At 38.3% G+C, this 24130-nt stretch overlaps 1 protein-coding gene across 11 annotated transcripts in view; it reads left to right on the forward strand.

The window, feature by feature from the left end:
- Positions 1-24130, forward strand: part of PLEKHA7 (pleckstrin homology domain containing A7) — a 151570-nt gene that overhangs the window by 75990 nt on the left and 51450 nt on the right. For 9 of the 11 annotated variants that reach the window (XM_026793101.2, XM_014266742.3, XM_026793115.2 and 6 more), the window contains 5 exons: positions 7739-7822; positions 15269-15380; positions 20916-21020; positions 22750-22822; positions 23989-24089. In XM_026793101.2, coding sequence (XP_026648902.2) covers positions 7739-7822; positions 15269-15380; positions 20916-21020; positions 22750-22822; positions 23989-24089 — 475 coding nt within the window. The remainder of the gene's footprint in view (positions 1-7738; positions 7823-15268; positions 15381-20915; positions 21021-22749; positions 22823-23988; positions 24090-24130) is intronic. The other 2 variants (XM_026793105.2, XM_026793111.2) reach the window with 1 other exon arrangement.

The raw sequence follows: 24130 nt of genomic DNA on the forward strand, positions 1-24130 counted from the left end.
TGCTCTGTGGGAATTGTGGTTTCTTCATACTAAACTGTATTAATTCAGTTAATATGGTGCTGATATCCTTGTTTATTCTTTAGCTTGCTGTCTGAAGGGCATGAGGTTTGTAGGATTATGGTCAGTACCTCAGTAGCGCTGTGGAGGACATGGTAGGGCTACAGAGGGACTGAGACAGACCCATGGGTGTTCGGAATCACCTTTATTTGCAACGACTTTGGTTAGAAGTTCTGTCCTAGCAGATAAAAAGTGCAGGAACCCAGCCCACCTAAGTTCTCTGCTTTAATGAAATACTTATTAGTGGAATGTAAATGGACTTTGGATTTATTTGGTTGCTGAAGGAGTTAATTAATGCTGTTATTCAAGACTGAAGGAAGAAACCATGTTTTTGTGCTCTTTGGCGCTTTTCTTCCTAAATGATGTGGAGTTTTTATGCTTTTCTCTTGGCGGAATCTGTTACGTGAATCTTGATTGTTTGTTTTGGGTTTTGTTTGCCTTCTGTGATAGAAATAGGAGTTGTACCTAGAAACAGGAGTTCTTCTAGCCTTGTGACAGTTGGGCAGCCTGGACTGGGTGAGGCCTTGGGTCTTCTGTGCAGCCCTCTGGGCAGTGGTGAGCTCAGACCGAATTTCTCAGTTCTTCCTCCACTCTAACATTGAAAACCTTCAAGCATGGGGCCTGCCCAACCTCTCTGGGCAGCCTCTTCCAGTGCTTTGTGATCCCTGCTGTACACAGCTGTGTCCTGGACGGGAAAAAGCTTCTCCTCCAAGCAGTCTGGTGGTTTCTTGTTTCATTTCATGCTGCTCCCATGAGGTGCCCTGGGGAAGAGCCTTGTTGGGTGGTCCTGGCAGGGCACTCTGAAGCTGGGCAAGGCCTCAGCCCTGACTCTCCTCACCACAGGTGCTCAGCACCATTTTAGTGCCTCTCTGCTGAAATCACTTCAGTTTGTTGATGCCTTTTCCTGTATGAGGAAGTCCAAAATTGGATTCAGTGTTCTAGACTGTAGCCCTGGGACACTGTGATGGATACCTGCTGTAATTCCTTCACTCCGCCCTGGACTCTTGTGATTTTGTATTTGATTAAAATGCCATTCCCGTGGTATAGGTGGTAGATAAAACATTTCCATTTCATGGAGAGGTGAAAAGGGCAGTGTGTTTCCACGTTGTCTGAGGGCACACACAGCAAGATCTCAGTCTGCAGTATTGTCCTCTGATAATCACTTATTTTGTATTATGGATTAAATTCAATAAATAATAAATCAGAAGTGCATCCATCTTTGGCATTAAGAACTCAATGAGGATAAAATGTTTTGAGGTTATATACCTTATGTGGCAGCAGAACAAGTTTTCAAAACCTGTTTTATTCACTTCTTGTAACTGTTGTGTTAAATTGTTTCAACTTTCTACACTACACTGTACGGTTTGCTACATAGATGAAAACTGGGTGCTGGAAAACTTATATTTGCTTTGATATTTAGAACAAAGTGGATTTTGTTGTCTGTTATCATGTGTGTGATGTCTTTGCATCAAAGTTTAATAGGTTCAAATAGCACTAGAGAGGGTTTTCAGGCTCCTTTGGTAAATGTAGATGCTGTGCATGTGAGCACCTATCTTGTTTTAACCACTTTTGTTATGGATTAAAACCTGAGATCTATGATGTTTTTGTGTAAAGCTTCCCTTGAATACTTTTTCTGAAACTGTTTCTTTATGTGGCTCTGCTTGTTGGGCAGCTTCCTCACTAAACTCTTTACATTGTGGTTGACACTGGAATATAAGAGTAGGCTGCGTTACCCAGGGTTTTTTAATCATATTTCTTAAAGATATCACTACTTTCTTTTTTTTTATTAGAGAATGAATTCATCATTTAGTTTGTGTATCGATGTTATCAGAGAGATTTTAAATTGAATTTGTAATTTTGAAGGGAGGGACTACAATTCTTCTAAAACTGCAAAAGTAATGAAATAGAAATAAATTCCTCTTTTCTAAAGATTCTGTTCTTAAGATTTCTTTTGTCAAGATTTCCTTGTCTGGAAGACTAACATGCTTTTCCCCTTTAGTTTCAAGTTCCCTGAATACATTTTGTTTTTGTGAGTTAATAAAACCCTGATGGTTTCTCATGATATGCATCAAAAAGGATTTGTGAATCAGCAGATGACTTCAGCCTGTATTACTCATGGAAATCTCTGTTGATCCTGTGATGATAGTGTATTCATCCTCTTATCTGTGCTTTTAATGCCTGAAAATACTGGTAGTGATTCTGTGGCATTTTCCGTATTAGCTTACTGTTGGTTTATTAGCTCTGTTTTTAAAAGCGTGTTCATTAACAAAACCCTTCCTGCTGACACTGCTACTGGATAGTATAAATTATTTTTGGTAGTTCATTAAGGCAGGAGAAAAGAATTTTTTTATTTCCAAGGAAACAAGCAGTTGCCATTTAACCTCCTCATCAGTGAGCTGGGTGGAAGGATAACACTACACGAGGGCATGACTGTCAGTTCACTGTTCATTTCAAACTCTTCTTATCTGCAAGCTTCCACCAGCAGTGAAAATACAATAAAATCTGATGCCAGGCCATCTTGTCCCCTTTCATCTGTCTTGCTAAGCCCAGACTCTTGTGTTGAGTCTGCTAGTCACAGACACAGCAGCTCAGGATAGTTACAGAATTGTGTTTGGACTGAACAGCTAAACACTTATGAATTCTCATCTGAGTAGGATGTAAGATTTGAGAGAATCAATTTTTCTTATGCAGTAGTTTCTAGGTTAAGTTACTAATAAACTCAGTCAGGGGTGAAATGTTGACCTTATGAAAGTCTCCTGGACACTGATTACTGCAGGGCAAGGATTTTACTGCTGCTCTGATGAGACACTACTGTTTAAAGTAGTGGATCATGTTCAGTGTCTTGAAAAGATGGAGTTTTGTGTATGTGCAGCTTGCAGTAGGCGCTTTTCCTTGATTAATAGAATTATTTGGTATTGTTCCTAATCCTTCCTACTTATATCTGTATTATACTTCATTTTTCTTCCAGCTTGCAGAACTTTGAGGGCACTGTTTTTCTTGGACTATTTGTTGGTACTTGTTCTAACCAATTCTTAAAGCTAATATCTAAAAAAATACTCAGAAGTCTGAAACTGTTTTGAAGCCATTGATGTATTTCAGAAATATGTTATGAAATCAAGCATACTATTCCTGGCTGTTTGCCTGATGAGATACAAACACTTTCTCTTGTTTGGAGTAACAGCTCACTGGCTGAACAGTTCTTCACAGCACAAGTTCTTCTGTCAGCTGCACCCACACCAAAATCACCCATGGAAGTGTGGGTGCGTGCCCACACATGACTGTCATCACCATTTGGGGTATTCAGCATAAAGGTGTTTATGCTTATCTAGTCTTATAGGTAAGTATACAGGAATCAGCCTGCCTGGAAATAAGTGCTGTAGAAATGGCTTGTAATAATTTACAGGACATTTGTCCAATGACAATGTGAATGTTTCTCACAACTTATAAATTTGCTGGTAATGTGATATAGACTTCATCAATAGTTGATTCACACATTTCAAGTTTCAGCTGCCTGTGCATTTAAATTACTCCAGAGACAATCTATGCACTTGCTTGACTTCAAATGAAAGGTCATCAGCATCAGTCATGTCCAAAAATTAATAATTAGGACTTGGCTTTGACTCAAATACAAAATTAATTGAAGTCATATTAATTATGAATTCTGCAAAAGGATCCATACAAGCAAAAGTGCCTGCCTGGCTCCATTATTCTATAGGGACAGGGCTTGGTTTGCATCTGTCTTAAGACAGTGGATGACTCAGCTCTTTTGTTGGTAAAAGTTGTGTATACATGCTGTGAAATCATGGAGTTTGTGGTGAGGTATCTAATTACAAAGAAATGGGTTTTGAACTGTGGTTCTTCTATGAAGAGTCTGAGTCTTGAGTATTACTAGCCTTGGAAAGTGGTGTTCTGTAACTTTGAAATTCAGAATAATTTCTAACAGTCTGTAGTGTAATTTAATAGAGCTGGTAGTGATAGATAGTAATCAATGTAATTTTTTTGTGGATTTTTCATGGTTTTATACTTGCTTTGCTTTCATGACACTGATTACCAGTATCTGTAAAAAAATCAGAATGATATAAAATTATTAAAATTAAAAGATGGTTGCAAGGAAAAAATGCCATGATCGATCACACAGAAAATTTGTAGTGTTGCTGGAAGACTTAGCTTGGCATTTCAAATGTGTGGTGTTGTACTAATGCAAGGTCTGAGACATTCAGAATTCACATGGTGAAGCATTGTAAGCCTTTCCCAGTTTTGTTGAAGCTATTACATGTTTCTCTAATGAAAAAAAAGAATAAAGGGGCATGGAGGGTAGAACAGCTTACCATGTTCTTTTTATTAGGACGCATTTATTGTTCCTGTTTTATGTGGTAGATTTCTGGACAATAGGAACACGTTTGGTAGTTGCCATTTGGAGGGAATACAGGTGATTAACTACTTCTTGGGTAGCAAAAGTGTCCAGACAACAGCTGTGCCAGGTCTTTTCTTTGTCTGTGCTTGGAAAGGAAGGAAAACTTGCACTGCAGTAAGTTTAGAGCACTCTGACTGGTGATGTTATTGTTTTCAGTGTTGCGTAAACAGATATCACTGTTAAGAAAACGTTTAAAAGACATGAAAACCACAACAAATGATTGCCATCTAAAAATCTAGCTGTTCAATTTCTCTTATCCTGATAAAAACAAGCTACTGCTAATAGTCTTGGAATAAATCCATTTAAATACTGGGAAAGCTTCAAAGAAGCTTTATTATAAGAATTAAATTGTATTTGCAGAGAAAGACTGGAGGGAGCAGCAGAGAATGACAGAACAGAATAATTTACGTTGGAACGAAGCTCTGTACCCCATCACATCCAGCCAGGCCAGCTTCAAAGTTGGAACCAGCTTATAAAGTTTGATATTTGGCTTGGAGCCTTATCTGGCCACATTTTGGATGTTTCCAAGGAAGGAGATTCCACAGCCTTGCTAGGCAACCTCTTCCAATGTTTGACTGCTCTCATTGTGAAGGGAAATCTCCCTGCTATCTAATTCCTTGTTGCAAGGCATTAGCCATCTGTTGTATAGGTTGTTTTGAATAGTATCGCTTAGTCTTAATGAGTCCTGTGAGGCAAAACACTTAAACTCTCACTTTTCAAATTCAAATAAACCACTGTGTTCTGCAAAACTAATTGTTAGTGGCAGGGGTTTCATTTCTCTCTTCCCAGTGAAGTCCCACTGTTGAAGCTGCAGAAGTTTTGGGTTTATATGCCCTCTCCTTGTCTGTGAAATTACCCATCTGCATTTTAGGCAGCAACATAGCCATCCTTCTGTTTCTCTGTTCATAGTGTTTGCTTGATATGCAAAACTTGTCCCGAAATGCATTGCTCAGATATTTAAAAAAGTGTTTACTTTCCAGCTGAAATCTTTATTATTAGTAAGTAATATTTAGTCTTGTTAGTAATGCACTTGCTCTTTATTTGCAACTAAGAGGACTAATTTCTCTTCTAGTGAATTTATTTCCTGAGATAGAATAAAGCATTTGTGTACATGCTTGTACGGTATTATGGGAAACTTCCCTTCCTAATAACCCTAGAGCACTTCTGGAATACAGTTCTTTGTTTTTAGTCTTAATTGAAGAGTGAGTTATTAATGATTGACAGCCTGCAGATGAGAGCTTGTTGGCAGCTCCTCTGCCCCTGGAGAATATAGCCGGCAAGGTCCTTTCATTTTTTTTAAGCTAACAGGGTATCTGCACTTTTTTTGAGAGCAGTCCTAACCTAAGCACTAAGGTTAAGCAGACTGCATCAGGCCTGCTTTGAAAGGAAAGGCTTTCAACTTAAAAGTCTGGACAGCGTGACAAACAGGGAGTTCAGTTGTTAGGATTATAATTCATTTATTTATGATTTTCTTTGAGAACATCTCAAGTTCCTATCCCACTCTTTGGATGTAGACATAAAATTAAATCTCACATAGAAATGCTTTTTTAGGAAACAGTACTCCTCAGTGGTTTTGTGAGGAAATAGATCCTGGTTGCTTTGTAGATGTGACTCTGTGCTTACTGAAGATACTTTCTCTGGATCTCTTATTTCATGGGAAAACTGAAGAGACAGAAACTTGATTAACCTTTATTAACCTTTATTAACCCACAGCTGTAGGACAGGTTAGTTCTCAGCAGAGTAGGGAGCAAGGGCCATCCCTGGTGCAGTGGAGTAATTGATAGCCCATATCTTGTTCACAGTTTCCAATGGCTCTAGGGTGAGGATTTTTATAATAGGTGAGGCTGGAAAAAGGCCTTCTGGTGTTGCATAAACTGTTAGAGCTTTCAGCTTGTCATTGGAAATGTTCATGATGTGGGTGCCTTATATCTGACTTGCTCAGTTATAAGGAACCCAACCCTTAGTAGGGTAGCAAGGTGTGTTGGAAAAGGGTGAAAAGTTTATAACACACCAAACACTCTTAGTGTTTATGGCCTGAATGTGACTTAGCATGAGCAGTTGGTGGGGCTTTTGTTGTTTTTAGGGGTTGGTTGGTTTTGCTTTGCTTGGTTTTGGTTTGTTTTTTAAATCAAGACATGTCCCGAGCTATTTACATTGGCATGTTATAGCTGTGTGAGCTGTTTGATTGTTATCTGTCCTTAGTCAGCAGAGTGTTCTCTTAGGAACTCATTGCTCTGAAATCTGAAAGTGTTTCTTTATGATTTATTCTGTGCTGGAGGCATCCTGGTATGCTGGACAGCAAGGTCAAATCTGTAATGCTTGCAACCAAACAGGCTTTACAAGAGGAAAAACTCCAGCTCCTTAAACAAGAAAATACATCAAGTTTTCATTTTTGCCTCTTTGAGGTACAATTCTTTGAATGGCTTTGTTATTTTTACTTTCTGAATACACTCAGAGTGTGTTACTATTTTGTTACATTTTATGTGAGTAACTAAACCCAGAAAAATTTAGAGTCTTAAATGAATGAGCTCTTGGGTTCACAGATAGGTAAGATATCTATCTTAATGAAATGTTTCACAGAGGATAACAAAATGTCTGGATAGTGCTCTGAGGGGAAATTTTATAGAAACCCCTGATTTCAATTCAGTTCTGATGAAATACTAAATCATGTTGTTTTATATGAGCTGGGCAGCTGCACAGCTAAGGTTATGTGTGGTCCTCTGCATGAAGGTGTTTATGCTTCCACTAAAAGAGAAATCATTGGAGAAATACCACATTAGAAGAAAAAGAAACATGCAAGAAATGGCTTCCACATAATTTCTCTCTGATGTCATTAAAAAATAAAAATAGTGTGAAATGTTGCATTTCAAATTACTGGTTCTATTCTGTGAAATTTATGGAAACACAAATCAGCAATGTATGTTATATAATTTCTATGCTATATCTAAATAATCTGGTAACAACCAGGTATAAATAATCATAAATTCAAGTGTGTGTCTCTAACTAAAGATTGCAACTAGTTTACTTTTAAAGCATTAACTTGCTTAATAATTAAATGGCACAGTGTGCCATTGGCAAAGTCTACAAGAACATAGGAAAGAGCTGAAAACATTTCAGACTTGAAATGTATCTCAGAAATATGTTTAATTTCTGGACTAGAGCAGCAAAACATCAATATAAAAAGTTCTGCTTTTTAGAGATCATATTTTACAGAGTATAGCAATATTAATTTTTCTTTTTCCTTTTTTCTTTTTTTTTTCCTTTCAGCCATAATCAGCAGACCACGTCATTTAGACATCCTGTGACAGGACAGGTTTCTCCAGAAAATATTGAATTTATTTTGCGAGAAGAGTAAGTAGTTTTATACCTGTGTCAAGAGATCTAAAACAGTAACACGTTTACCTACAGCAGATTAGTATCTTAATTGATTGATAGTTCTTCCAATATTGTAGAAAAATTTAATTGAGGTTTGTGGTTAATATTTTGCTTTTCATTATGATAGTGACTACTTTAAAGTCCTAACTTGGAATCAAAAACTATCATTGTGATAGTTTTTGATTCCAAGCTAGGACTTGAGGGAAAATCTTTATCAAATCTTCAAAAAAAACTCAGGCAAACCTAAAAATAAACAAAAAAAAAGACAAAATATGCATAAACAATAATGCTTTAGTCTTGTATAAATATCAGGTAAACAGAACATAAATGTAAAGTGCATATTGGAAGGTTTTTACTGAAATTGAAATACACATAATGCTACTAGTTTCAATTTTATTTCCTTGGTTTTCTTATGTTTAAGATGTTCTACATTCATTGCCTGTTTTTCTTTGTTCTAAAGAAATTTTTTTTTAAATCAAGACTTAGAATATATTGTGTAGAATATGTTTTAATATAAGGCGTAGAATATAAGGTGCAGGAAATATTTGTGTCCAGCATATTTAATCTTGATTGTCTGATTAAAAAAAACCAAACAAAACTAAGAAATGTATGTGTTCGGTCCTGGTGAATTTGGATTGGTGCTGGATTGAATCATGCACCATTTCTCTGTAGACTTCAGCTCCTCCCTGTCACCCTGGCTGCCTGCTAGATTGCTGCTGCCATCCTTCTCTAGTGGAATGACTGGGTATCTTCCCTAGACAGAAAACAGTCTGGGACAAAACTCTACATCACTTCTAAAACCAAAGGGCAAGAAGAATGGCACAACAAACACCCGATAGTTTTTCTTTTCCAGGCCAGTTTTCCAGCACTGTCCAAGCAGCCTCTGTCACAGAGTCTGGGCATCCTGCTGTGGTGCCCTGCATGTGAGGTTTGTGTGGCTGCCTGCATGTTTCTGAGCTCTTTACATTTCAAATTCTGTGACATTGAATTTGCTTTACATTTTGATAGAACTGCTATCAAAAGCAGTTGCAGCATTAAGAAAAATGAGGCCTAGAGGGGGGCTGTTCAGCACTCCCAGGAGACTGAGCTTTTCCATGTCTGCTCCTGGGACTTGGAGAAGCAGAACATGGCTGTAGAGCTCTGATGTTCTGCTACAGCCCTGAGAACTTCTCAAGTAGTTTAAAAGCCAAACCAACCAAAACCAGCGATAGCAGCAAAACCCCTAAAAAACCACGGGCTAAGCAGTTGCTCTCCCCCAAGGCAAAGCAAAGCCAAGGCCAAATCCTATGTTAAAAACCCTGATGAGAGCTAACATGAAATATAACATTGTAGGAGAGGGCTGTGATTGGGTGTGAGGGCTGTGGGGTGGCTGCTGAGCTGGAGGTCACCCCAGCTGTCCCATGGCAAGCAGGTGCTTTGCTCATTTACAGATATGAAACCATCTGCTCCACCTCACTCTCCTAGTGAGGAGAACAGCTATTGTTGCAAATCAGCAAGTGTCACAGAAAATATGGACAGCAGTCATGTGTTCCAGCTTCCATCCATTAATTGGTTTTAAATTTATTTGTTGTAAAGGTTCAGTCAAATTTAATATGAATTTAAACATAGGTACTGGAAAATAGGTGTCTGGGTAACCTCTTGGAGTGCCTGCCTGGATTAGTCACACTTGCCTGGGCTGTTTTTTGTTTTGTAGTCATGGCAGCTGATAAATTATTAAAAAAGATATTGAAAGAAGTACTTGTTGGTGGCACATAGATTTAGTAGTCTTTAATGTATGTTAGAAACTTTATTGGAGGAGAAATGGAAGTGCTTATTTGGAGGGCAGTCTGATGAACATGTAGACTTTAGTTACTCAGACTGAGATGGTATCAAAACCAAGAAAAATCTCACACTGTAGTGGAATTAGAGGTGTTTTTAATTCTAAAAGAAGAGGGAGTGGCTGGAGGGATAGAAAGAATAAATGTTTCTAGTGACTGCTCAGAAAACAGTATTTGCAAGAATGTTTCTCTAAGCCTTGTTATTGGCCTGAAGAACATAGTGTTTTTAAAATCACATGTTTTTAATCTGGCAGTTGAAATTGCTTTAAAAATGTCTTTCAAGTGTGTGGGATGCTCTGCTTTCCTTAGCTTTGTACCAGTTCTGTGCAGCAGTGGGGGTTTGCACAGGGGCTCTCCACCATGGTCCTGTGAAGACCTGAACTCTTCACCTGCGTTCCTGCCAGGTGATGATGTTGGCATCTTGGAAGTGTTTGGTGAAATCAGAGGAGCTGTTGGCACCTCCCTGTCCTAAGGCCTAGGAACTGTGATGGAGCTGTGCTGTGTTTCCAGTCCTTTTCCCTCAGGCATCAGGGATTTCTTGGAATCAGTGGTGTTGGTGGTGTGTCAGTTTGGACAATGTTGTAGATCCCTGTCCTGTGGTGAAAGGATTTCCACCAGAAGGACTCAGGTCAGAGGCAGTCTCTGGGTCTGTATGGTCTGTGGAAACTTTCCATCATGGCATCCTTTGACCAAGACTCCTTTTTCCTGTAGCTGGAGAACCCTATCTGAAACAGTAGCACTCTTATGGGTTTCATAAAAGGAGATTTGTTCTTTAGTGCTGTTGTGATGTGATTTATTACTGGCTGGTTGATTTTAATTTAAGATTAAGGCCAAGGGGTTGTCAACAGATGTTGACTGGGAGCTAGTGGGGAAAAGTGAGCACAGACTTGCTCAGGCTGCAGCAGACATATCTATTTAAAAGGACACATTTTACATCAAAAAAGTAATTTACAGTTGTGTAGAAATGATGAATGTTGGGACTTCTCTGGCCATTCCTCATCCTGGAGGCACTGTTCTGGCAAGAAGATTTGGAAACAAGTTTTGGAAAATGACACCAAGGAGTGATGTAATCCTAGCTTGGTTATGACTCAGTTGTGAACCAAATGCCCTTGATTCACTTGATCAAATGAGAACTGGGCACTTTCAGTAGAAGGCTGGGACTGTATTTCATAGTCTTTCCCCAAGGCCTTTAAACAATATCACATCAATTTTGCTTTTCAAGCTGAAATCTGGTTTTCTCAACTCCATTGTAGCTGGAACCTGTGACTTTTGAATTACATTATCTTTTGATCCTTACACTATTCCTTCTTTCTAAGGGTGATCTAATTTAGATTTCTTTTTTTTTTTTTTAATAGTGAATTAGTATTTGCTTGTTTCCCAAAACTTTCTTAGCTGGGACCACTATCAAATCCTGACCTTGTGCTCTTTTTCCAAGCTTAGCAGCTTTGCTCACTTGGTGTGTGGGGTGTGTGTTCTGTATCCTTCACTGCTCTGCTTGAGAGCCAGCTTTTCTACCTGTCACTTTTAGGTTTCTTTTTTTCTCATGGAATGGTTGGTCATAGGTGACTGCAAGATTCAGCCTATGAGCTCGTTGTTTGTTATAATAATTTAATTGTACTTTTCCTTCTCTATTTCTTTACTAATAATTCTTCATGTTCTTTGGCTGCTGTTACTCATTGAGCTGATATTTAAAAATAACCTTTCCTTGGCAATGTTGTTTTGAGTGATAAAAGCTGCAGAGGTGGTTTTTATTTGTTCCTCCTTTGAATTACTTTTCTGTTATTGGCACTGAATTCAGTTTGGCATCATGGTTGTTTGTATTTTAACTTTAGTTTTCTATCTCTTTCTGCCAGCATCTCAGATTTTGTCTAGAATAATTTTTATTTTCTTTTGACTTGTTCACCTCACAGTTTTTAGGATCACATTGAAATAATCTGAGTATCTTGCTGTATGGGAAGCCCCTCCAATTCACAACTGCCTCTTGTCTTTGTGCTTTGCTTTCATGTTTTTAATGAACCCTTAATCCACAAAGGGACCTTTCTTAAACAGCTGATGGAGAAGTGAGAATTAATGATAAGTCTGCTAGACAGGTGTTTGGTTTTTAGTTAAATACATTGTTACACATGCATTTCTCTGAAAACAATCTATGCTAGAATTACTGAGGATAGCTGTATATCATGTTTAGATTTCTCCTCTCATATCTTTGTTAAATAACAGTTCTTTAAGTAATTGTGGACAGAAAGGAAGAGTCAGGCACATAGAGCCATGTGACTAATGTTAAACATTACTATTTGTGTATTAGGAGCTGTATAATATTTGTCATAGGAGTGTGTTTGCAAATGAGAAGATAGTGCTTTAAAAAATACATGAACATAAATGTAGACATGGGGGAAAAATATAGTGTGCTTAATGCAATGAGTGCTATCCTCTTTCTTGCCTGTTTTTGTGTGCCTGATAAAATCTGTGTATGACCTCTGGGGAGAGAGCCGTCTTATTTTATCTATTGCATTTGGTTACTATAGCAGCAAAAATATCAGGTGGAGAGGAAAGAGGAGACCCAAACAACCCTAAAATAAGAGTCTACTTTGTTTACATGTATAGAAATACTGGGAAGGTTGCATTTTTTTTTTTTAATCTAACTGATTAGGAAATTTATTAGTAATAAAACTACATTGACACAATGTTATTGCATCATGTCTGATTCCAACAAATAAACTTTTTAAGTTGCTGGTATGGACGTGGATCTTCCAAGTCGACTGATCTTTATGGTCTCTCCTGAGTATTGCACATTCAATATGGGCTACTGGTGTAGTCATTGTTTTTTATTGTTCTTCTTCAGTGTTAGGGTTTTTTAATAACCCAAATGTTGGCTATGTAATTTTTTCAGCTGGTAAATATGGTTTCTGGAGACATACTAGCAATGTTTAAGTAGAGCAGGGAGTTGCTTGACAGGAGATATTATATAGGGTGTTATTTTCAAGTTCTTAAAAATATTTACACAATATTGGAGTTCCAAATGGACACATTGCAATTCTGTGTGTGCATTCACACACTTGTGGGAGGCAGTAAAAAACTAGCCTGAAAACAGTAAAACAGCATCACTATGAAGGCAGAATGGGGTACCTTGGATAACAGGTATTGTTATCAAACATCTTTGGTAATAGAGACGTTGAACTAATGTTTCTGAATGCACAGAGTCAGTGCTGTAGTCAATTATTTTTGAAGTTGAATCTGTAAATATTATTTGGACAATGCTAATTCCCTTAACAGGCCAGGATGTTTCAGGTAATTCTGCATATTCTGCCTGTTTTTATTTGCTTTTAAAAACACTGAGAATATTCAATAGCTGTTAAAAGACTTGAATACCCGAGTTTTATGTTCTGATTTCATGCAAAAATCCTATTGTATCCTTGAAATACTGTATACAAATACTGAAATGAATTTGCAGTATTGGTTTGTGTTTTCTGTTAAATGTTGGGTACAGCAAGTTTGCATTACCAGGTTTGCTGCTGAAGACTGTTTATAGGAGAATAATGAGAATAATAATGTCTTTTCTCTTTCAATGGACTTAATGTGTCTTTTGCTTGCTATGTGAATTCTTCCATGGCAACTACCTCACATTTTTAAAGAGCATTTTTCTTCTTGTGAATTTGAAGTTCGTCATTAATTTGATACTACTAGAAAGGGAAAGCCTGGTTTCTTGGCAGTGATCACTTGTAGTGGCAAGTGAAAGGGCAATCACAGTATGATCACATAATAAATGCTCAGAAATTACATTTTTATCATTCTGTATTGTATTATGATTTTCTTATGATGGTCTTGTTAAACATAAAGCTTATTTTGCTCTGTAATTCTTCTATTTTTTTAAAGTGCAGTATGTTTAACCTGCTGTGAAACAGCATTTTTGGGAATAGAGAAAGTCTGTTAAATCAGAGTAGAAATATTAAGTTAAAACCATTCCTCTGGGGTTATTTCTTCTTGATTAATTTTTTATTGGAAAAATTAATTCCAATTTGTCAAAATTTAAATAGTATTTTTCATTTTCATCAACAGGAATAGCTTAGTCAGGCAGTGTCATATATGGGAAGTTTCTTAATCTGCGTTTTGCAGGGACTGGATTAAAAGGTGATTAAATGTTGAACCAGGGTAGTTGGTTCATTAGGGGTGCGGTAAATGGACTCAAACTGACATGATTAAGTTCCCTTGCTTTAAAGGATGGCCAGGAATTTTAGGGGCCTTCTGTAGGTTGTTCTTATATCTTGGACCTGAGGTTTTATATAAAATCTAGGCAGAAGGAATTTATGTCAGATGTGCAAGATATAAATAAAATGGGACCTAACTTGTATTAATTACTTGCAAGCTTCATTGAAACCCTGGTCACAAACGGAAAAATAAGGAAAAAACACCTATCCTAGCTTTTGAACAGATAATTATTCAGGTTGTAACTGAGCAAGAGCAGTGGTGGCAAATATTTAGTCCTCTATTAAACCTTGTGTTGAGCTAGTAAAATCACAGACTCTTCTCTGTTCTCATGATAACTCAGAATTATTTATAATTCTGTGGTAACTCAGAGTTATTCTGTTCTCTGTTGTGTTCAGATCTGGATTTCAGTGGTAGCAGCGACCATGTTTGGTGTAGCTTTTATACCATTTTTTGGTTTTTCTAATAAATGGGTTTGGTGACTGGGAAAAGGAAAATCAGGTGTTATTAATTGTTTGTTTTGTTGTGTTTTCTTTTCTGATGTGACTCTATTGCTACTTGTTATTTGCTAAATTATGTTGTTAATGATTTTTGAAAATGCCACCTGTGGTTTTAATTTCATTCGATGCTGGTGTCGAGTTTGGCTGCTGAAGCTTCTCTTCACAGAGATTTTATTTTCCCCTTCCATTTATCCTCTCAATTCTTCATCTGGGTGGCTGTACTGAATTCTTACTTGTTGAACAGGTTCTTCTGGTAGGATTGACCTCACTTAGCTTTAAATGGATATCTAAGCTAGTTATCAGGATTTCTGGAATCTTAGGATGACTCAGAAATTACACATTTCTAACGACTACCTGCCTTGAATTGCACCATTTTGCTTAAAAGGTATTTTAATAATTCATATTGTGCTATGAATCATATTTTGGGCAGATTCAAAGATACAGCATTAAGTTAGTGAAAGATCTAACAGCAATCAAGGCTCAATTTGATTTTAAATTAAAAGCCTGTTATTGCCAAGTGCTGATTCCTGTCCTTTTCTCCCCAGTACTGGCTCTTTCACAGGTTTGGCCAATTCTCTAAATTGGGCAGTTTGGTTTCATTGCATTGGCCTTATCTTCTCTCTTCCTTCACTCCTTGTTAGATCTTGATTCTCTCTTGGGTTTGCAGACAATTTGGCAGGTTTCTCCCTCCTGATGCATAGACAAATACCCATGATCAGATGTCACTACTTGAGAAAGACCTGAAATCTAAATGACAGGAGTGGTGCAAAGGAACTTGCAGGTGCACAGGAAATATTTGACTAACTTGTCATTCATTTGCACACTGTGAATTTTAAACATAAAAAGGCCACACTCAATGTTTGAAACAATGTGCTTTATATGATCTGGTTTTGTTTGCTTTCTAGACAGAATTCATCTATGTCCAACCAACAAATAAACCAAAGGCCTTCAAGCATGGTCAGTGAAACGTCCACTGCAGTAACCACGTCTGCTGTTGATGCAAAACCTGGCTCTAAGGTAAAGGAAAATATTTATTTTTTTCAGCTTGTTGATCACAACCTCACAGATTTTAAATCCAGTGTTCTTATGCTGATTTCAGTAGGGCTGTGGATTTAGCTAGAAGTCTAGTAAGACCTTGGAGAAGAGGTAATATCTTCTACCCAGACACAAACCTTTTGACAGCACTGTATAGACACGTGGCAGCATTGAATGGTGACTTCTTACATTATGATTATTGGGACATAGAAAGTTTGAGTGTTACAAGTGGAAGTAAATATATGGAATATTAGTATTTCAGCAAGTGTTTTAGTAGTTCAGTGTATATGGCCAGATATGATGCATGATACCAAGATTTTGCAGTTCTTACTTTTTCATGAAATCTTACTGCCTTTCCTCCTCCTAGTAACAATTAAATCCTTTCTGCCCTTACAAGCAGTGCAGGCACCAAGTTCACACACATAATGTGTAATAATAGAAAAGTCCATTCCTTGTCACTGACAAAGGACCTGTGTCCATTATTGAACAAAGTATAATGAAGTGCGGTACTTGAAGTGTCACCATCTATTTTAATACTTCTTTAACCTTACAATAAATTACAGAACAGTGAGAATGGTAGTGGGTGGATAAAAAGGGGTAGAGCAATATTGAAAGAATTAGCAGAGATAATTTTCTTAACTTTGACTGCAGTTCTTAAGCTTCTCAGTTGGTTTTCTTTTAAATGCTAAAGTGAGCAGCCTTTTATGTAACTGAGTTTAAGAAAGGACTTCACCGAATTGATTGCAAAGATATTTTGTTTAGTTGGAATACTTAAAATCTTTTACTACGCATCTAATTTTTTGATGTGCTTGAGTATAGGAAATTATAGATTTCATGAGAAGCTGAAAATTAATTTTTGAAAAATTATTTTTTAAAACTTAAAATGTGTAAGTTATTGAACCAATGCAAAGGTTATAATGTATTGTATCTCAAGAATACATTTATCTTTCAAGTGCTAGATGAAGTTATCACTGCAGTCAGCTTAGTAGATTGCTTGAATTAGTTGAAACACTTCTTTTTGATATTTGAAGAGTTGAATTTACCAAAGTATGTCAGAATTTGTTTTTACCATATTTATCCTCCTTACTCTGAGTTTTTAAAGCCTGCATTAGAGGCAGAAAGCTCATTTTTTCCCTTTTTAAACCAGCAAAAACTTACTGGGGACCTGATAGGGTGCTTTGAGCTGGGGAATTCTGCAGTGGCACAGTTGGCTTTAACTTGGCCAGGATCACACTTCTACCAGAAAGTGTGCATCCTCTGAGCCCTGCTCCTGCTGCTGCCCTCTGTCCCCTGCTTGCACTGATCCAGCAGAGACCAAAAATGGGGACTGGATTCCACTCCCAGGCCACCCACATGCTGGGGGCTCATTCACTGGGCGTGTCAGAACCACACAGCTGAGCAGGAGGGTGATGCTTTTTTTGTCACAGCTCAGGGAATATCCAGAACCACCTCCCAAGGCTTTGGTTGGTCTGGTTTTGGTCTCTCTCTCTATTCTGTTTGCAGTCCATTCTAAGGGTGGCTGTGCATGCTTCTGGCAGGCTCCCAGGTGTGGATTTTTTAACTTTAGACTTAGAATAAAGCTCTCACAGAGGGTTTGCCAGCACTTTGCTTCTTCACCAAGTTTGTTATTAGAAGATCTATTCTACTTTGGGTCTTTAATTAAGATGAAACAACATCTTTCCTACATATTCCTACAATGTTTCATCATTGCATGTGTTAACAGACTTGAAATCACTTCCCTTGTTTTGTAAAGTTCATTACTGTTGAATTCCTTCACAGTCTAACACAAAAGTTATTTCAAGTGAACTAGCTGTGAGAAAAAAGGCTGTGAAATAACCTGTGTCCTCCACTTTGAGATTGACTTTTGGGAGGTTGAGAAGAGATTTTAAGGTCCTTCCATCTACTTCTAAATGTTTCCTTCCCTGAATTCCTAATCATTCTTTCAAAGAGTGCGTTCTCAGATGCAGACATGAAGCACAATCATGAAGCCAGAGACATGTTCATGTTCTCTACTTAGCCATGGCTAATATTTTTTTTTTAATGTTTCTAAAATTTGGTCTTGCAAGTGCCATCACAGAATGGTGTATGCATAGTGTTGGAATCCTGGCCAAGTTCAGACTTTTTTTCTATAGAGCTGTGCACATTTGGGGCCAGTATTTTGATGCAGGAACTGTCTGTGTAAGTCATCTAAAGACTTGACAGCAATGCAGTCTATCCTGCTCTTTGACATTTGAGGAGCATGGGCTTGAGGGAATGAAAAGCAAAAGGGCATTTTGATAAACTGCAATTATTCTCTGTCCCAAAGATCTTGTTCATAGCCAATTCAATTACATGATTAACCATATTAAAAAGCCATTCATATTGATTAATATTCAAGGTTATGGAGGAATAAGGGTCTGTTTCAGTTTTTCAGCAAGGCACATGTGGAATTTAGTCTATTGAAACATGTGGTGTGAATGGAAGTTTGTAAATGTTACTGTGCCACACAGGGCCTTGGCCAAGTCAAAAATGAAAGGACTGTAGGGAATGTATTTACTATCTGCACTTTGAGAGCATGTTTTGGATGGGTTCTGCCTAACACAAGTCATTGAATTGTTGGTGACACTGTTAGCTGCTGGTGTTTTCCTGAGGTAAACTGGTGAGGAATCCAAGTGAAGAAGGTGTCTGGCAGCAGGAGCAAGCAGCAGTGACAGGAATGTGATGTGCCAGCTCTGGGGCTGTCTGGAGCTGGAGTGCAACACGGGGTCTAGTTCACAGCCACTGCATGTGAATGCTCAAAATCTGGTGATTTTTGCAGAGTTTCAGTTTTTTCTTTCTGAAAAATAAGGATTATGTCTCATTTTTTTAGAGATTCTGAAAGGATCCATAAGTTTCTAACTGAAACAATGAGATTTTTTGACTTAGAGTTTATGACTTAAACAGGTGGCTTTTTATGGATTGACTTTTTAAAAATTCCTTCTAGGTTGAAAGTTCCATGTTTTATGATGCATATATATTTGCATATTTTGACCAAAATACAGTCTTCCTGTTTACTATTTTAAAAAGTCTGTCTGTACTTTTTTTGTTAGTCCTGTTTAAAAGAAAGAAAAAAATTGCATAACAATTTTCATCTACAAGCAGCTGTAAGCAAGAAGATGAGGCAGTGATGGAAAGGGATTTGAAAATTTTGGCTTTTGACATTTTTGAGTTTTGTTGCAAAAACTCAGCAGTCATTCACAAGCAAGTCAGCATAACAAATGTACTGAAGTCAAAAGTGACTTTTGTGTCTTCAGTGATACAGACAGCTGTGCTGACCTGCATTTTTAAACTCCTGACAATGGTATCAGAAGAATTCAAGTTAGGAACACACTACTGCAGTGCAGAGAAATAATAAAAATAAATACACCTTTTCTTTTAAACCAATTTCTTAGTCTAGCCAGTGGAAACAAGGTGTGATTAAGTATCTGTTATGCTTTGTTTTATTCCAGAGCAGAATGAGATCATCAATACTGAAGATTATAGGAGAATTTTAATTACATAAAGCACCATAAAATGATAATTTTGTTTCCATTATGGGTATCGGATTGACATGTAATACACAGCCTTTGGACAAATTTTCCTACTCCTGTGCCTTAGAAATTATTTGGTCCTTTGACCAAGTCCAAGGATGATTTTTCTACATTGTGGTCTGCATTTTTAAATTATTAATATCAGAGAAAGTGCTTGATTAAAATATCTGATTTTAAAAAAACCCCAAATTTAAATGCTGCTCTAAGGCTAGATCAGCTGCACTTCAGCTGCTCCTCAGTTCCTTCACCCTTCCGAAGGTCTACATGAGAGAAAGATTAGGAAACTAAATTCTGTACATTTTGTAAATTGATTTATGTTCAGCTACAAAGTACAGATAAAGTAAAAACAAAATAAAAGTAGATTTTTGGCTTTCAGAGCTTTAACAAATTTGGGCCTCATTATTTTTCATCACCCTTTTAATGTTGCTGTTGCATCTTAACATTTGGCGGCAATTTTTGAAAACTCAACTGTCTTGTTTACTTCTTATTTTTCTTAACCAAAGCCCTTATATGGCTGTGTTTGCCCAAAGCCAGTGCTCTGCAGCCTGTTGGCTCAGTGCCTTAGCACAGAGACACAGCCTGGGAGATTTGGTGATTCCATCCTGACCTGGCTTCTGCTGTGAACTGGCTTTTGCTGGCTGGATGGCAGGGGCACCTCCTCAGAATCCTCTTGTACAGCCTGCTCTGCTGGGCTTGTGCCAGCAGCCCTGGACAGGTGCACAAGTGTGGGATTTCTGTGGTGCCCTGGGTGCTGCTGGGCCTTGTGCAGGCTCCTACTGAGCTGTCTGGGGAGGTGGCACTGCTGGGGAAATCCTGCTCCTCGCTCCTGTTAAATCTGCCTCACTGCTTCATATGCTGTAGCACCAAAAAAGAAGTGCATTTTTTCATACTGGTTTTAGCCAACTCTTCATTAAGACAGGAAATTTAGTGCAGGTTGGTAAAGTCTGGCCTTTATCAATCAATCAACAGAATCCATTTAAAGTTACAATATTCTTCTAGGATTATTTACATTATAGACAGCAATCTTCGAGTCCAGATGTTGCCTGCCTGGCAGGAACAGTACAGTGAGATATTCTTCTGATGTTATCCCTTGTGTGTGATGAATATACTTGTTTCCAGAGCTGCTGTTTGCCTGCAGAGCATCTGTACCCTGACAAGCTCAGAGATTAAAAAGAGAGACACTGTAGGAAAGAATTTGGACAGCTCTTTTCTTGAAGAACTCGGCAGCAACTGTAAGGGTAGTCTGTCCTGAAGCACTTGGAGAGCAAACTGGGCTGAGGCTGGAAAAGAACAGGAAATTACTCACTGAGTGATGTGTGCTTTTTCACACATGGATGGGCTTTGCGTGTTTGTTTTTGAAATAGTTTTGTCCATGTGGGTCAAAACTGAGGTTTCAGTAAGACACAGATAATTTCCTAGGCCTTGTGATTTCCACTGGCTGCTGTGTGGGTGTCTTCCCTGGTAGCCTCACTGTCTTCTCTTTTTGTTTGCAGGGCCAGAGTCCAAGCATTTTATTAAGCTATCAATGTTGTTTGAATTTAAACAGGAAGGAAAAAGTAAAATCCACCAAAAAGACCCCCTGAACCCCCCCCCAAAAAGCCAAACAAAGAAGAGCAAGAGTAAGATTCATCTGCCTAAAGTCCTGTGTAGAGACTTGTGCAATATTTTCCACAGACTTGCATGCAGCTCTCAAATATTCTTTCCAAGCACACTAAAATTTGCACAGTTCCAACTTCTGACTTGACACAGCAGCGCTGCTGCTCTTCAGCAGGAGCTGGCACACCATCCTGATGAGGGTGGAGGATTGACTTTGCTCTGTTGTAAATATCATTGCCTGTTTACTTGCCCTTGAAAATGCCATGAGTACTTTGTTGCTGTGTAATGAAGTATGTTATTGCAGTGAGAGTATTTGTAATATGAAATGAGTCTCAGTACAGTTTAGAAACCATTGCTCCGTTATACTTTCCAGGTTGTGAAGACTGGAAGCAAAGTTCACAGCTTTGGAAAGAGGGAACAAGCCATCAGGAGGAATCCCAATGTCCCTGTGATAGTAAGAGGCTGGCTGCACAAACAGGTATGCATCTGATCACCTGGTTCTGTTCATGTATTCAGTGCAAGCATCAAGGAGGAGCCAGTGCTTCCAAGGACCTGGGAAAGCAGAAGCTCCAGTGTTGGTGGCACAGGGCAGTGCTGGGTACTTCCACAGACTTCCGTAATCAGGAATTTGTGCTTGGCAAGTGTGAAACCCAAGGTTTACAAATGGCTTTGATTCAGAAGAGGAAACTGATAAATGGAAGTCACCATTTTAGCTCAGTGTTGAGGCTGTAACTTTGTTATCTAAATGTGGTTATTTTCCCTGGTTTGTCCTGCTGGCTCAGTGTCAGGCTGATCTTTGATTCCCTCAGAACACAGTCAGCCTGAGGCTGGCTGTGAAGGCCTTATTCTATCTACTTGGTTATGCCCTTCTACCCTGATCAAAGGCTTAATTCCAGTCCCTATGCCTTTTTGCTCTCCAGAAGCAGGAGGGAGAAAATGATGGGAAATGGGGACATGTAGCCAGCAAAGACTGGATTGTAGAATTTCATTCAATGAACAGAATTCTACAGCTGCTGTGTCTTGAACTCTTAAGCTGACAGAAACACATCTTCGGGTGTAATAAGTAAATAAAGCTGTTTGTTATATGAGAATAATTCCCCTGCTTCTCATTTCGCAGCTCGTGCCTACCGGATTATCACAGAGATCCAGCAGCTAGATTTAGGGGTGGGCAGGAGAAGGCTGAAATCTGAGGCTTACAATTATGGTTTTACATGAAAGTGAAATAGCTGACAGCTGTCTGCTTCCTCCTGGGTGGAGAGCTGTAATTCTGCTGTGCTCCACTCTCAGCTCTGTTGACATCCACTACCCAAGTCCATTAGTTCTCAGGACAGAATGAGAACTCGGACACAGTATGTGTTGCCAGCCTTGTGGCATGAAAAAGGGAAGGGAAGAAAGTCCTTCCATAGATAATTTGATTGCAGAAAGGAGGAGGGAAATAGCTAGGGCAATATTGTATATCCTATTTCCTTCTGTCCCCTAACCTTGCTTGTAAACCCTTAAAATCTGAAGGTGCTTTTTGTCCTGCTGGTCCCATTGAAGCCTACCCGAGCTGAACAAGTTGTACTTGCCTAGGTTATAGTCTGGCAATTTTAAAAGCTTCAGAAATTAATTTCAATGCAAATAATCCTCATTCTGACAAGGTTATATATATATCTATATATATCTCCATAGGCATATTATATTATACTTCATTAAAATTTGCACATTATGCATCCTGTTTTATTTCCTAAGGAATATTTGATTAAATTACATTTTAGGCATGGGTAACATATGGTGATTGAATTATAGGATATCATTGCCTGAAATGTGAGGTCATACTTCACAGCTGTGTAGTGATTTTCATTTAGTCTGCAGGCAATCTTTGTTGGAGTTTGTGCCATCCAGAAACACACTTGGTTTCCTTATTGCAGATAAATCTGAGCAGATAAAATAAGCACTGGTTGTGTACAAGGTTAATCTGAATGCTGTTAGGGATGAGGGTTTAATTACTTAATGAAAATTAGCAGTTTGACTATTCTGCCCTCATTACTTTATAGCTGGATGTTTTGCCTCTTTCTTAGTACACAATATTTTGCTGAGATGGAAACCATTTGTTTTGCACTTAGCAATCATGTTTAGGTAAGCTTCTGGTAAACTGCTCATTGGATCAACACTGTGCCTGTTAACTTTCCTTAAATGAAAAATGTACCACATTTCTTGCATTTCAGGATAGCTCTGGAATGCGGTTATGGAAGAGACGATGGTTTGTGCTTGCTGATTTTTGTTTGTTTTACTACAAAGGTGAGTAAATATTGGCTGTTTTGGGTTAGTCTGAATAGTTCACCTGTACAAATCATGGTGAATGCATGAACTAACTGAGCTCTTCAGATAAAGTTAGTTGTTCTGAGATGAACAGTGAAACAATTGCTTGGCCAGACATCTTAAATGCACAGCAAATTCTAGGCCAGAGTAGGGGAAGCAAAGGATGCTGTATGATATTTTTTCACATCATTTATGTTTGGTGAGTGACGCAGTTTACTTTGCAGAACATCTGACTGGAATAAATAAGATTTATCCCATCTCTGTACCTACTTGCTTGCACTTGGACATCTGAGTTTTTTAAGAATGTGCTATGGCCAGATCATGGCATTGGTTCAGTTTTAATCTAAGGGACAAAGTAAGACTGAGAACTTCTGAATCCAGTAATTCTGCCAAAAAAAGAGAAAGGTTAGATGTGATCTTAGACCAAACTAGGTATTAGGTAAGGTTCTTTTCAAGTTTTCATGTACTACAATTTTTGAAAAGCATTACAGAATATCAGACTTGAAATTAATATTTCTAGATGCTGCATTTCTGCTGTCGATCCCTTGGAGCCAGCAGTAAGAGAGGTTTCCTAATTATAGCCATTAGCCTGCATGTACAGTGCTAAATGGAAGGTCCATCATGTTTTGCAGCCTGTCACTGCTCATTTGGCACAATAAGCTTTATACTTCAAGTGTATTCTTCTGGCTGAAGCTAAAAAGGAGCACCCAACCCTCACCCTCCCTAAGAAAAAAAAGAAAAAAAGCTCAGTAAAAACTCAATCTGATTAGGAAAACAAACTCCAAACTTTTATTCTTTAAAACATTTTTCTGCATGTATTATTGGTGTTGAATCATAAGTGAATTTGTGTCAGAAGGGACTTGAGGAAGTGGCTGGTGAAAGCAGGGTCAGGAAAGGAGTCAGCCCAGGTTGCTCAGGCTTTAGTCAAGTCAGGCACTGAAAAGCTCCAAGGATGGAGATGGCACAGCTTCTCCCTTGGCCTGTGCCCCTGCTGCTCCGTCCTTGGGAAAATGCTTTTCCTTATGTTCAGTCTGAGCCACTGTTGTTTCTGCTTAATGCCTATTTTCTCTGTGTCCATAAAGGAGAAAATATTGTTAGCCCACTGAACAGGGTAGGGAATTAAATTCTATTTCTTTATTCCACAGACAGCAGAGAGGAGTCTGTTCTGGGGAGCATCCCATTGCCCAGTTATGTCATATCTCCAGTTGGACCTGAAGATCGTATCAATCGCAAATTTTCTTTTAAGGTACATTTCCAAAGCTTATCAGCTAATCACATTTATTTGCA

This window comes from Zonotrichia albicollis, chromosome 6, assembly GCF_047830755.1.
Source record: "Zonotrichia albicollis isolate bZonAlb1 chromosome 6, bZonAlb1.hap1, whole genome shotgun sequence".
NCBI lineage: Eukaryota > Metazoa > Chordata > Aves > Passeriformes > Passerellidae > Zonotrichia > Zonotrichia albicollis.